General features: G+C 40.0%; 1 protein-coding gene across 1 annotated transcript in view; it reads left to right on the top strand.

The window, feature by feature from the left end:
- The window catches only part of MYO16 (myosin XVI), a 545,578-nt gene that overhangs the window by 362,558 nt on the left and 167,541 nt on the right, over positions 1-15,479 (top strand). The window contains exons 22-23 of the mRNA XM_090022346.1: positions 6,086-6,238; positions 10,592-10,792. Of these exons, the coding sequence (XP_089878472.1) occupies positions 6,086-6,238; positions 10,592-10,792 (354 nt within the window). The remainder of the gene's footprint in view (positions 1-6,085; positions 6,239-10,591; positions 10,793-15,479) is intronic.

Here is a 15,479-nt window from a genome sequence, read left to right as displayed (position 1 = left end):
TTAATAAGGGCAAGGTAGTTTTAATTCTTTAAGTGCAGTTCTGAGTTTAAACTTTAAATATATCCTAGTAGCAGGGTCTGTGAGGGTAGGGTTCTAACTGTTATTTTATTTTGCCATTATTCAAAATCAGTTTCAGTAACTTACCTCATACAAGTTAGGAGAATAGTTTACTAAAATGACTACAATTAGTCTTGGGTTAATAACTACTATGAATACCTAAAAAAGAGAATAGGAGAGTTACAGTGATGAACATGTGGAATTACACAGGTTATCTTTGTTTGAGGTATTGCAGTAGAATTATAAAATACTTGAATGACTGAGTGGGATGCTCATGCTTAGTAAATTTTGATCTCATTCCAAAAATGTGTTTTGATCTGACCCCCAAAAGACAATGTCATCTCACTCCTTCACTGTCATCAGCAGGGATCCTGGTTTTCTCTGATAAAAAAAAAATCCCCAATTTTCAGATTAAAAAAAGAAAACCAAAATCCACATTTTTCCATGATTAAAATGAGATGCCACAAAATCCACATTTTTCCGTGATTATTGATTCAGTCTTAAAAAAAGAAAAGAAAAGCGCTACACTCACGGCTCCTGCCAGGCCGGGGGGAAGAAGGGGGTGGTGATCCCCACTGCCCCCCACTGCCCTGCACTGTGTGGGGGGCTCTGCCATGAGCCCCCATCCCCCGCCTACTCTCCCAGCTTTGTCAATGGCTGCCCTGCCTGGCCCCAGCTCCCTGTTCTTTATTATATTTTAAAAAAAAAGCCCTGCACTCATCAGATGCTGCAGCAGCCATTGGAACTTCTGAGAGCTCGTGGTGGAACCTCCCCACACAGCCTGGGGCAGTGGGGGGCAGCGGGGATCGCCCCCCACCACCCGGCAGGAGCCAGTGAGTGCAGGGCTTTTCTTTTCTTTTTTTTCCTTTTTTTTAAGAGTCGGGACTGGGGCCAGGCAGGGCTGCCATTGATGGGGCTGGGAGAGCGAGTAGGGGAAGAGACCTGTTTGATTCGGAGATTCAGCCAGTTCGGTAGCGGCCAAATCTCCGAATCAGATTCTGCCGAATTGCTTTGGGACGGTGATTCAAATCACCGAATCGAATCACTGCCCCCCAAATCAGCTGAATCTGAAGCAAATACTAGTTGCTTTGCACAGGCCTAATAGTGGTGTCTCATTTTAATCATGGAAAAATGTGGATTTTGGCTCCTTTTTTAAATCCAAAATTGGGGATTTTTTTTATCAGAGAAAACCAGGATCCCTGGTCATCAGACTTATGATTGCAAACTATTGAGGCAAAATGGATCTTACAGCCAAACCACTGAGCAGTCATAAAAAATAAGCACTCTTTAATTTGCATTTTCATTAAGTTGAAAACAGTACAAAATATAGTTTGGAAAATGTAACCTTTTACTTCAGATTACATCAAGAAAATCCAACCTCCTTGTTAGGTACTTGCTAGCTGTCTGTGAAAATGTGTACATTTTTTTTCATGAAAAATTAAAGCCTTGTATAAATCTATAATATTGGGAACATTCAAAATATATTCTTTTGACTTTCTCTCATCCTTAAAATCAGGTTAGTAGGCTAGACCTTTTAATCTAGTAGCTGAAAGCAACAACATATTACTACAAGAAATATACAAAATGTATGCAATTATTTAAAAGAGGGATTCTGTTTGAAGAAGCATTGTATGTCCCTGGAAAAGGGTGCCTAACAATTTAGGTCACATAACATGTTCACTCCACAGAGTGCATAAGAGTGATAAGGCTCAGAGTGCTGAAATGCCAAAGCTAAGCAATGAATTAGTCTAGTGATAGTTAATGAACAGTGAACAGAATAATGGATGCCAGGAAGCTGGAGTTAATTATCTTCACACCAAAAGCCTGATAACTTCTGAAAGCAGGACCATTGTGACTGCTACTTACTAGGAGATGAGGTTTACAATTAAAGTAAAAGGTATCAGAATTAAGATCAGGGTTGGGTATGCTGCATTACTTATTTAGCTTCAATGGGCCTTCATTTTACACTATGTAAAATTTAATTAAGTATCTTTTAATAACAAGCCAAGTCTTTTTTTTTCTGGCGTGAAAGTAGCCCAAAAGTTTATAAACTGGAATAATAATGTCCAGAGTTTCTAGCAGAAAACTAATGCACCATAGTTTCAAGATTCGATGTCATGTGATATAATACTGCCAGAAGACACAGGCTTAACAGCATTACTGCTCAGTAGGTGCATCTACATGTGCTATTAATTCAAAGTAAGCTTACTGCACAGTAAAAAAACTTGTAAATACTTGTAAAAATGTACAGTAAAAATGCTTTCTTCCCCTGGGAGCTGCCTGCTGCCAGTGCACTCTTTGAGCTTGGAGCCTGGCTGGGACAATGTCCCCCTGCCCTGCCAGCAGGCAGCTTCTAACCCTAGCAAAGATTGTGGACCTGGGGTTGGGAGCTGCCTGCTGCCAGGGCAGAAGGATGTTGTACCAGCCTGGGCTCCACACTCAGATCCCACCCCAGCAGCAGGCAGTTCCCAAGGGAGGGAGTTCTCCCGCCCCCTGCTGCCTTGGCTGACCAGAAGCAAATTTGCTTCCAGCCAGCCATCTACACATGGGCTATTGTGCAGTCACTACCTAGCAAATTAACCTCACAGTTGATTAATTGACTGTGTGGAAAGTATCTGCATGTTTAGATGGTGATACTTTACTGACCGGTCGATTAGTCAACTGCACAGTAAAGTGTCTCGTGTTGACACACCAAATAAAGATTACAGTTCCAATTCAAAACTAATAAAATCATGGAGTAGTTTCCTCTATAAAACCGTGTTAATGCCCTTTTAGCTTATGGTTATGTCAGCCTCTTTGCCTGTAGTGATGATCTGGCAATAATAATCTTGGATTTGGGGTTAAAGAGAATTGAATCTTTCTCTCAGTTGTTATAGCTTCTGTCCTTTTAAGTTCCATTACATTTTCATTTGTCCTCCTTTAAATATTTGTGGAATTCCCTTTGGCTTTGGCAGTGTTTAATATTAGTGAATTTGTGAAGTATGACTTTTATTATGCAACACCAAATGTTCCAGTCCAGGTCAAGGCTTCTTTGTGTTAGGAGCTTCACAAATACTTAAGCAGACAGATTCCTTGAGCAGAAGAGCACATGATGCAATTGAAGCGAAGGCACAGAAAATGAAGGTTACAAACAATAGAAAGGTAGTCAATAAGGTTTACTCATTCATTTATTCTAAAGATTTTTTTCCCAGTTTTTGGTTTTTACAATGCTCCTAAGAAGTCTGAGGAGTATCAGGAGGATCAGGTGGTATGCTCCAAAATGTCACCTGCATGAAAGCAGATAAATAGGATTTATGCAGAGGTTGGGGAGGGTGAGATGCTAATGTATACTATGAGACTAAGAGAAATGGACTACAGTGCAGTCTTTCTCTGGAATATATGAATCCAAGGAGTAGATTAGAATAACAATAATGGATGGTTGCTCTTGGACCATATCTCTAAGCTTCAGGGTGCAAAGGAGTGGGAAGTGGGAGTTGCAGGTTGAAATCCCCTCTGGGTGAACAGAGGGACCTTAACTTGGATCTCACACTCCTTGAGCAAGTGCCTTTACTATTGGGCTACAAGTGGGAGCATCTGGGTCTTCCTCCATTGTTCAAGACCTATAGGTTATGGTTTTTTGGCAAATAAAATTTATGGACTTATCCAAGTTTATGGGAATACTTAATCAATTCTGTTTCACCATAGCTGTCCAGCCAGCACATACTCAGCATGCCTAACCTGGAGTTGTGTGCATGACCCTTAGGCACATAACTTAAAATATGAGTTACCCCATAGTAACTGGTAAGTACAATGTGATGTAGGAAAGAGGGTGGCCAGGACAAGAGGGGAAGGAGCCAAGATATTTCAGTGGAAAGGGTGATTATCTGGATCATAGTTGGAAATAGCTTCTTAATCCCTTTGGAATAAGTAGAAGATGATCATCTCTTCCACAATCTCAGGTTTACTTAACCACTTCTTTCCAAATCAGACTTGGCAGTAGAGCTTTATCATTTAGGCCTTTAGCACACAGCTTGATAGATCGGGTGACATGACAGCCATAAAATGTATTCAGCCTGCTATGCTTACATTTGCAGAGAAGATTGATCTCATTGCATGTCCAAACATGTGAAAGAGATTGTCAGGGGGTGTTACATCTGTATTACCAAGGTTAATTGACAGTCATTAAGTTTTCTTCTTGCACTCTCCCAGGTTTCTGGCACTGTGTTGTTCTGTACAATGTGAAAAACAAGAATTTAGGAAGCTATAATTACTAATACTTACTTAATTGTCCTTGGAGGTCTGTGTATCCATTTTCTACCTACTACATTAGTCTGGATATGGGTGGCACTTGTGGAGTGGTACTGTTTATTTAGATATGCTTGTAGAAATATTTTATTTTATTCTGTATTGATGTAACACATTTAAAAATATTGGGTTAGCAGAATTTGTTTAGTATAATTGAATTTTAGCCTTGAGTTTTTATTTTTAAACTTGTAGATTATCTTCTTTCCTGTCCCCTTTTTAACTGGCATATTAGGATGGGACAGGTCACAGCCTCTTGGCCCCAAAGGAGATATTAGAAGCCAGTTTTGTTTAAAGCAGCCTCTGAGCAGAATCAGCTAACAATTCAATATTTACTTTTTCTGCTCTTCTGATCTCTATCACTTGAATGCATCTCTAGTCATTTACATTTGCTTTTTTGATATGTACCCAATTTAACTTGTTTCTTTTTTGATTTTTAAAGCAGAACCTGTTGGTTCTAGTCAGGTCTAAAGATCTGAATGGCACATGTTTACTTTTAATATTTATCACTCGGAAGAGACCTGTTGCTATGGAATGCTTCATTGATCAGTAGAATTCACAAATAGAGAGAGGTAGTTAGCCATGTTAGACTGGTCAGGCAGAAAGCAGGGGAGGGTATCACCATAGGTTATTGTTGTACATTACCCTTGGACTATATTAAGAACTCTTAATATGGAAGTGTTCACATGTCAGTGTGTGAAAAATAGTTCATTATTGACCACAAGATGAATATGATCCTTCAATGTGATGCTGCAGCTAATAAAGCGACCAAAATGCTGGCTTGCATCCATAGATGCTTCTCAGGCAAATCCCAGGACATCATTCTCCCCTTGTACTCAGCCTTGGTGAAGCTGTAGCTGGAGTACTGCATCCAGTTTTGGGCTCCACAATTCAAAAATGGTGTGGAGAAGCTTGAGAGAGTCCAGAGAAGAGCCACATGCATGATCAGAGGTCAGGAAAACAGACCTTACAACGACAGGCCATGGGGCTCTTTAGCCTGGAAAAGTGCAGGCTCAGGAGTGATCTGATGGCCACCTATAAGTTTATCAGGGGTGACCACTGGTACCTGGGGGAACATTTGTTCACCAGAGCGCCCCAAAAGATAACGAGGTCGAATGGTTATGAACTACTGCAAGACCATTTCAGGCTGGACATAAGGAAGATTTTCTTTATTGTCCAAGCCCCCAAGGTCTGGAATAGCCTGCCATCGGAGGTGGTTCAAGCACCTACAAGAGCAAACTGGATGCTTATCTTGCTGGGATCCTATGACCCCAGTTGACTTCCTGCCCTTTGGGTGGAGGGCTGGACTCCATCTTCCAAGGTCCCTTCCAGCCCTAGTGTCTATGAAATCTATGAATTTGTAGCAAGTTTAGGACACTAATCCAACAATAAGATTTTTTTTAAAGACTTGAGCTTGTCTAGTTTTGTAAAAAGTAAACAGCAATAGGCTATGATAAGCACCAGAGCCACTTCAATCAATGGGATTATTCCAAATCTACACAGGTATATCTTAGAGCACTGGTAGTATTAGGTAGAACTCACAAGGATCAGTATAAATTATGCCTTCACCTCAATTTAGAACTAATATTTGTTACAGTATAAATTTTCCCAAGGCCTTTCTCTGATTTACTGAAAGATCACATGTTGTAGAGAAACATTTCATAAAATTGATATTTGTCATAGAGTGTTGTACTGATGAATTATCCTGCAAATTTCTGCTACTCATTTTTTCTCCATTTTACAATAGCTGTGTGTCAACATGACCAATGAGAAGATACACCAGTATATCAATGATGTACTTTTTCTACAAGAGCAAGCAGAATGTGTACAAGAGGGAGTTACTATGGAAACCACGTACTCTCCTGCTAACCACACAGCAGCCTTGGATTTTTTCTTTCAGGTAGTTTTCAAGTCCATTTATATACCATGGAAATTTATAACATTTTACAAAATCCAGGAAGAGACTTTGGCATTTCCATGTTGAGTGGGGAGCTACCTATAACTAGTCTGTAAATAGTAGGGCTGTGCAAAACAGCACTATTTCATTTCTACTTCCATTTTGCCAGGACAGTATTTCATTTCAAGTTTCGTTTAATTTTGAAGCACTGTTCCATTTCATTTTGTTGAAACTGTTTTGCTGTGTTGATGCTGTTTCGACATTTCGCCCATAGGCTATAATGGGGAAGCACAAAACTGCCTAAAACTTTCTCATTTTTACCAGCGACCATGAAAACTTGGGAAAAAAACTTTCAAGGAGATAGATGCAGGGATTTCTGGGAAACTGCACCTCAAAGTCCTGAAAGCAAAACTCATGTCAGTTGTAAGTGTGAAGGCACACGGGGGTGAAAACAGCAGGCATTGTAGCCCCTGTTGAGGCCATGAAGCGTGGTAGATTTCAAGGAGATAGGTGTAGGCATTTCTGGGAAACTGCACCTCAAGCTGCTGACAAGCAAAAATCAGGATGTGTGACTGTGTGTGTGTGTTAAGGTGTGCCCTCACTGGTGTTGGGGCCTCTACATGACATGGTAGTGTGCCCCAATGAGGCCTCCTCTTCCCCTATAGCCTCAGTATGGTCCACTACTTTAAATAACAGCAGGTAAACTAAAAACTTAGTGAGCAGCAGTACAGTAGCACCAGCAGCATCTTAGGCAGCCAAAGTGTGACAGAGCTCTTCTTTCCTCTCCTGCAGGAGCTTCTTCTCCAGCATGTGTGTTAAGGTACACCCTCACTGTGTCCTTCCACCCTCTTCCCCATCCCTCTCCTTAATTTCTGTTTCCCTGCAGGGAAGCCCAGCTTCAGCTTCGAAACTCAAAATGTTTTGAAACTTTGGAAACATTTCGACTTCTCTTGTTTCATTTCAAGGCTGTTTTGAAGACCTTCGTTTCAAAGACCTTCGTTTCATTTCAACTTCACTGTTTTGAGCTCAAAAATGTGTTAAAACATCATCAAAATGAAACAGCTGGTGAAATTTCACACAGCCCTAGTAAATAGCACTAAGTACAATAGGAGTCTGAACTCATGCCCAGAGATTAGGTCCAGGAATCAGAGCTTGTAGACAAGCACCTCTGTCTACTCAGCATGTAGGGTCCAAACATGATGTGAGTGAGTGAGCAGAACTCACTGGTTTGCTTTAAGATGTTAATGTCTACCTGTTATATAACTTAGTGGTAAGAGCACTTACCCAGATATTAGGCAACCTGGATTCTAGGTCTTGCTCTTTCTTGTGGGACTGTGTCAAATCCCCATTTCACTTCTACCAGGAGAGTGCTCTAGCCATCAGTTGTAGAGGCTCTTCCTACTCTTTTGTTGAAGCTAAGACATTTTACAGATAGCAAACTAAGATTCATAAGGCAAGAAAGAGAAAACAGAGAGGAAAATTGACCCTTATGATCAGCTGGGATCCTAGTTTTCTCTGATAAAAATAAAATCCCCAATTTTAAGATTAAATAAAGTAACCCCAAATCCACATTTTTCCATGATTAAAATGAAACACCACTATACACACACACACACACACACACACACACACACACACACACACACACACACTTATGCACTCACGCAGACACATATATATATATATAGATGCACACACACCCATATATTAGTGGCATTTAATTTTAATCATGGAAAAATGTAGATTTGGGGTTACTTTTTTTTAATCCAAAAATTGGGGATTTTCTTTTTAATCAGAGAAAAACAGTATCCCTGATGAACAAATCACTTGACTGGAATGGAGGAACCTCAGGTCTTAGGTTCCAGGATTACTTATGCTTTTTATGTCATGATCAATTACTTTAAATGCATATTCAGTGTTGGAAGCAGAGACATCCCTTCCAACTGAGCGTCCTAACTGTTGGCCTACAGTTATGCTCTCTCTTCCTTTTCCTGGCCCTATGCATTTTGTATTGTTTACTATACCATGGTACAGTTTCAGCAGAAAAGTTGGAGATTGCCCTCATCTAGACTGTTTTGAAGCCCTCTTCTGAAAGGGCAGTCTTCAGAGGACTAAGATATCCCCCTCAGACTGAAGAGACTTAGAGCTATGGTCTCTTATTTCTGGGTGAGTGCTTTAACCATTAGACACTACATAAAAGATGGACTTCTCCTCCATCCAAACTCTAAAAATGAAATTGCTGCAACTGCAGTTTATGAGATGCCCAGTCTCATTACATGATAGGTATACTCTGAGCACAACTACTTGCCTGAGTCTGTCGGGAGATATAGGACCTGCCCCACTGAAGGTACATTCAGAAGTCACATTTATGTATAAATGCTAGGGCTGTGTGAAACAGCACCATTCATTTCAACTTCCATTTCACCATTTCAAAGGGACAGTGCTTCATTTCATCATTTCATTTTGTTTCAAATCACTGTTCTGTTTCATTTTGTCGAAACTGCTTCCCTGTTTCGATGTGTTTCGATGTTTTGCCCATAGGTTATAATGGGGAACAATGACAGTGCCTAAAACTTTGTCTTACCTTGCCTGATTTGGATGAAAATTGCAAGGATGATAGACCCTTCTGAGGGCATGATGCCTGCCAAGTTTCAAGGAGATAGGCATCCAGGCTTCTGGGAAGCTGCACCTCAAACTGTTCAAAGCAAAACTCCTGACACTTGCCAGCAGCAGCAGCCTCCTCTCATCCGGCACGCAGATCTGGGGGTCTGTACCCCCAGAAGAGCTGCTGATCTGTGCTGGACTCCTTCTGGGTATGTGAAACCCCAGATCTGTGTGCCGGATGAGAGGACGCTGCCGCTGCCACCTGGGACCAGCCCTGGACACAGCCCGCACCGAATGCCAGGGAAGATTTATGCTGCTGCTGGTCCCAGGTGGCAGCGGCAGCCTCCTCTCATCTGGCATGTAGATCTGGAGGTCTGTACCCCCGGGAGGGCTGCTGGGCTGTGCCAGACTCCCCCAGGGGTGCAAACCCCCAGATTTGCATGCCGGATGAGAGGAGGCTGCCACTGCCACCTGAGACTGGCGCTGAAGCCAAGTAAGCCCATTTCAAGTGCCTTTGTTCTGTTTCAAAGGTGTTTTGAAGCCTTTTGTTTCATTTCAATTTCACTGTTTTGATCGCAACCCATACTGAAACAGCTTTGAAATGAAACACCAGGCGAAATTTTCACACTGTCCTAATAAATTTTCAATTATACAGATGTGCAGTGGGTTTAAATCATCCAAAAAATGGTGTACCCAATCTCAGTTAGTTCACCTGAAGATGTGAACTAACTCAAATTGAGCCCAAATTAACTCAACCTTGTACACACCTTTATGCATTCACAGTGCAGCAGTGGGGCTGGGAAAGCCCAGCCACTGGCACCAGTCCCAGGGCTGCACTGTTCCCACCCCTTAACTCTGATTGGCTATTTTTAGGCCCCCAGACCTCCTCCCCTGACTAAGCTACCTTCCCCCTACAGACCCACCAATCCCTGCGGTCCTGTCAACCCCACACAATCCTGGCTATGATCCTGCCCAATCCCGCACCAGAGTTACTTACACCAATTTCCTTGCATGGCTCCTGTCACTAACAAATAGCGGTATGCATCTCTCCTGATCTACATTCACATGGCTTAAAGGGTATTCACCCTTCATATCTGGATCTCATGGTAGCTTAGGCAGGGGCCCCTATGTTCTTAGGCTGGAGAAGTTCTAGGCAACTGCAGAAGTGCAGAAAACATTCAGATTGAACAGGAATAAATTTTAGATATCTACCTAGGGGTTTAGTAGGGATTCTGGACTCCTATATTGGATTTAGGCATCTAAATTCTATCTAGTTCTGTTTTGGATGTATAAGTCCTCTTCTGGATATGACCCAGATGATGTTAGGCTAATAAAAATGCAGGGCATTATTTTCTGGTTTAAGTATTTATAGGAAAGGTAGTGGTTGTAAATAGACCCAAAGAGAGAGATTTCCCTAATCATCCTGTAGACCAGCAGTATCCATAGCAGTTCAGCACAGGAGAGGGTGTATCAGGGGTTCTCTGCTTATATTGGTCCACCAACCTTCTGTTGTGGCATAGGGGTTTCTTTTGTCTGGTCTTGTTTCTTGAGTGCAGTCCTTTTCATTTTTCTTACAAATTAGCAAAAATCCCATTTTGGGGGGGGATATCAAATGTCGGTCTTTGCATTTCCTCTAGAAGCTGATATTCTGTTCTAAATTTGGATCCATACTTATAACCAAAAGGAAGATAGGTACCTGTACAGGGAAGAACTGATATTCTGCCACTAATGACTAAACATGTTTCATTTTAGAAGCCATCTGGTTTTCTGTCAATGCTGGATGAAGAAAGCCAATCCATTTGGTCCATGGAACAGAGTCTTTCTAAACGCCTTCAGTCTTACTTGGAAACTTCAGACACCAATGCTGTATATTCCTCCACAAAAGATGGAAATGGCAATCTTGCACCAAAGGATCAAGGCTCCAACTTCACCATTATGCATTATGCTGGCAGGGTAAGTTAGGTGAGAGTGGATGAGTGATTAGTTGATTAAACGAAAAAGACATTAAGAACAATAATGGTTCCTCATTAGCAACTTCAGCTGCTAATGTGAAGAGCTGAGTTCATTCTAAACAACTGAAGTTCCAATAATATATTTCTAGGTAAAAATGCCATGTCTATAAAGCAATAGCTTCCATATAAATGACATAGATTATACCTTTTATTTTTTTATTGAATATTAGTAAACCACAAAACAGGGTGATGATGAGCAGGATCAGGATGAGAATTTCTTGGCTTGGGAATATTTGTACTCTTCTGTGTTGCATAGAGATGGTTGAAAAATAGGACTTTTTGAGAAAATTTTCATTAAAAAGTTTTCCTATTTTTTTTACTTAGAATAAAATTATTAGGAAAATTTAAGAAATTAATGGCTAACTGTAATTTGCCTCATCAAATATCTTTCTCCCTTACTACTTTGCTATTTTTTGCCATTCCATTCTGTTACCAGATTTGCCTATCACCTTGGGGCGTACTCATTTATTAGGGGCATGTTTCTAGGCTCTTTGTAATTCTATTAATGTGTTGCTTGTGTTACTTGTGTTTCTATATGGAGCTGTATCTCTCCCTTCTAAAAGTCCTCACCTCCAATGAAGCTATCTTGTAGGACTCAGTTTCAATGGGGCTGCGTTCTTCCTGTCACCAAATCAGTCAAATACATACATACACAGATTAACGCAACACGCCTGATCCAGCGGGGTTGATCAGCATATACAGGCTGACACCCTCATATGCTAGAAATCAGTTCATTAAAGTAAGAATAAAATGCAGTCAGACACAAGCACACAGGTGAACAGAATATGTCTTAATCCAGCTGGGTGTCCAGCTGACACCCTCATGGGCCAGCATTCAATTTATTAGGGCATGTCTGAGCCAAACTGGGTCAATCAGCCTATACAAGTTAATCCACTTATGTATCTCAAACTCAGCACATCCTAATCTTTGCCCTAATTGTCCTAGTAATGGTAGCCTCTTGATGAGTGGATCCCACAGTATTTTGGGGCTTCGCAGGGATCTTTGACTTGGGTAAAAGAAGTGTTGCTGCAGATCAAGTGGGGAAGGGGAAGCAAAGAAGAAAAAATCCACGCAGTTACCACCAGTTTGACTATAAAAGTTATTATTGTTAAGTATATGAAATTTATGATGATACTAGTAATAACAGACATGCAAGGAAAAACAAACAAAAACAATTACAATATTACCCTGGTTTAATTGAGTATTTGAGGAAACCTAGCTCAAGCTTAACTAATAAAATTCAGGTTCAGAAAGCTATGCCTAGGAAGAAGGAGAGAGAGAGACAGCTGGTATCTCACCGTTCCAAGGCACTTGAGTGGTTTGTTGACAGGAAAAGTTCCTAGCACGATGGTTGAAGGTTAAACAGGCGATGGAAAGAGACAATCTGTTTCTCCCAACTTCCTGAGAACAACAGCTGATGGTGTCACAGAGATTTCTCCCTCTTGAAGTATACTGTTTGCTGCTTTACAGCTTTCTTATACCCTTAGTCCAGCCTCTTCAAAGCATTCTTTTAATTGTGTAAATCAAGAGGGTCCCAAGCCATAATTGCAAGGGGAAATTCTGTTATAATAGTTTCAATTTAAATGAATTACCTTTTTCAGTGACAAGGGGTTATCTGGTTTGGAACATCTCAAGAAACTGATTAACAACCAGGAAAAACATAAAGGTTTAAGGAATAACCAGACATCTAGGAACCAGCTTGAAATTTTTATGAATATAGAAGATAAACTGGAAGGGATACCACATTGTTTCTTCTCAGATAGTGTAGCTGTGCTTGCACTGTGACGTCAGCATCAGTGTTTTGTATTTTACCTGTTGTGAATAAGCCTCAGCTTAGCATGACTTTCAGATCTTACTGTAATCTTTTAACATACTTAAGGGGATTGATTACTTGGAGTGTTCATAAACTTTGTGGGGAGGATTTCCACTAGTCATCCCAGGAAAAGTATGAGCGTTTGTGGTCAAGGCTCCAACGGGCTGGACGTTGTGATGAACCCTTAACCATTGTTCAAATGTTGTCCATGCCCCCTCTAACTTGGTCTCCTGCCTCAGCATTCCTTAACCCGCCAACTGAGTTTTAGTCAAACAGGTTTAAATAGGCCTCCCATAGTGGGACTGGGGAATGTACAGCCTGAGATGCCTATTAAACTTTTCTTCTGCTTAGTTCTGGTTAGGTGAGGTATGGGGTGGGAGGGAAAAAAGTCCTTTGTAAGTCCAGCAAGCTGGGTGCCAGGGTTCCCTCAGGAACACAGAGCTGACAGGTAATGCTTCCTGCATCCTGCTTTTCCCATTAAGGTACTCTGTGTCTTTCTCCAAAACAAAAATATATATTTTTAAAGATGCCTGTTGAAGAGTGAAACGGTCACTTTATTAATCCCTTTCGGTTAATCTGGGAAATAGATGTCTCTGGATTTATTTTAGTGTGCTTGTATTTCTTAGTGCTCTAAATGTAGTAAATTACAATTACAGTTGGTAGACTAAGTTCTACAGTCATTACTTAGTCAAAAGTCTGCTGAAATTATGTAAAAACGGAATAATTAGTGCACGATTTTATGCACAAATTTGATTAAATTGTTTTATTTAAAGCAAAATAATATATATCTACATGAACATTTTATGCCCACTAATCCTGCAAATCATCTATTTACAGAACCCCCATAACAACTTTGTAGTATGCAACAAGTTAAGGCTCTCTGTTTAAAGATAGCTGTGCACCTGTACTATTGCTATTGCATGTGTGGGATGTATGTGGAAATATAGTGAGTGTACATATATAGTGTGTGTGTGTTTACGTACATATACACAAACACATATACACAGGGAGAGTGAGAGAGTGTATAATGTATATCTGTATTAATAGTAAATGATTTTATACAACATCTAATCTGCTTTTTCCATCTTAATTTCAGAATGTGATGTATACCTTCCTGTTTGCAACTTTTGTAATGGGACTAGTGAAAGTAACAGGTGGTTTTATATTCCTCTTTAGATAGAAAGGAAATGTGACATTGATAAAAACAGTTTGACCAGTGATGATGCCTGTTGGATGAAAACAGGTCAGAGCCTCACTGGTCAGAATATTTGGACAATTGTCTCATTGGACTTTGTCTTAGATTATTGGAATATTGGATTATTAAATTTTGGCTAATGGGAAAATTTTGTCACGTTACATTATATTGTACACATTCTAAAAGAAATGAAGCTTTTCATCTACAGTCTATAACACAGCCCTTTAAAAAGAAATATGATAGCCTCTCTGCTCTTCTCCATGCTAAGTAGTTACAGCAACATTCTTTCACCATGATATTCAGTGTAACAACACTCTTAGGCTTGGAGAGTTGTATTGTAGAAATAGAGATTTAGATTCACCAGAATTTTACTTAAATATTTACTCTGAAACAGCAGAGACTGACACTGATTCTAATGATAAGGACACTCACCTAGGAGACCCAAGCTTCAGTCCCTCATCCACACAATATTCAAGCATTTCATATAAAGTGGAAAGCTTGGACAGGAGAGTTCAAAATACTTGGCAGCCTTGTAGTAAGTAGTAGCCCTTGAGAGTTAGGAGAGTTGGATTTTAGACCTGGCTCTAAAACAGGAGGAAAAGAAACTTGAACTTGGTCTAACCCCTAGGAAGTCTTGGGAAAAGGGAAACACCATATCTTTATTCTTCCTGACTTCTCTGCAGGATTAAGTATACTCAAAATCCATCTACCAGACTGGTCTCTACAGGCAAGACAAGGAGAGAAGTGCCTTATTTGTGAATTCAGCTAAGCTTTACATTTAGGCGTGAAATTGGCCCAGTATTTACATTTAGGCACTTCTGTCATGCCCAGTCATGGAAATTTAGCCACTAAGTGGACTTGACTACTGGAAACTTAGGTTCTTACAGGTATTAGGAATCTGAATAGGAGTTTTGCAATATCATTAGCACCTAGATATTAGATGTAGTGATTTTACATTTTGGTAGTGATTTTATTAAAATTATTTATGATATTTCCATTATGTAAACTTTTAGCAAATCATATTTTTAATACATCAGGTGTTTTGGCAATTGAAAATAATAATTTCTTATGAAAAGTAACAGTATAATTTCATAGTCATTTTATTGTCTTATTTCAATTAGCCTGAAGTATGTAACATGTAAAGAAAACTATCACTGACATTAGTTTGGAGATCCCAAATTTAAAAAATGAGGACTTGGTGATAGCCTGGTAAGAATCCAGAGTCTCTGTTGAGACAATACGTATCTCCAAGGATCCTGGTTTTCTCTAATTAAAAAAATCCCCAATTTTCAGAGAAAGTAATCTAAAATTCACATTTTTCCATGATTCAAATGAAATGGCATTTCATTTTCATTTTAATCATGGAAAAATGTGGATTTGGGGTTACTTTTTGTTATCTGAAAATTGGGGATTTTTTTTTTATCAGAGAAAACCAGGATCCCTGCTTATCACAGTTCAGGTGTAAATGATTTCTTGTTTTGCAGTTTCATGTTCAAGTTGGTTTTTAAAGTTTTGTTGTTTAAGAACAGCTTCTCTGAGGTCAGTGATGGGATTCAAGTGGTCTGTCACAGACTTTTGTGTCTTCCTCAAATTGACGTCAGATCAATATCCATTCATTCT

The sequence above is a fragment of the Crocodylus siamensis genome, chromosome 1, assembly GCF_052110815.1.
Source record: "Crocodylus siamensis isolate JL-2025a chromosome 1, ASM5211081v1, whole genome shotgun sequence".
NCBI lineage: Eukaryota > Metazoa > Chordata > Crocodylia > Crocodylidae > Crocodylus > Crocodylus siamensis.
This window is presented reverse-complemented; position numbering and strand designations above follow the sequence as displayed.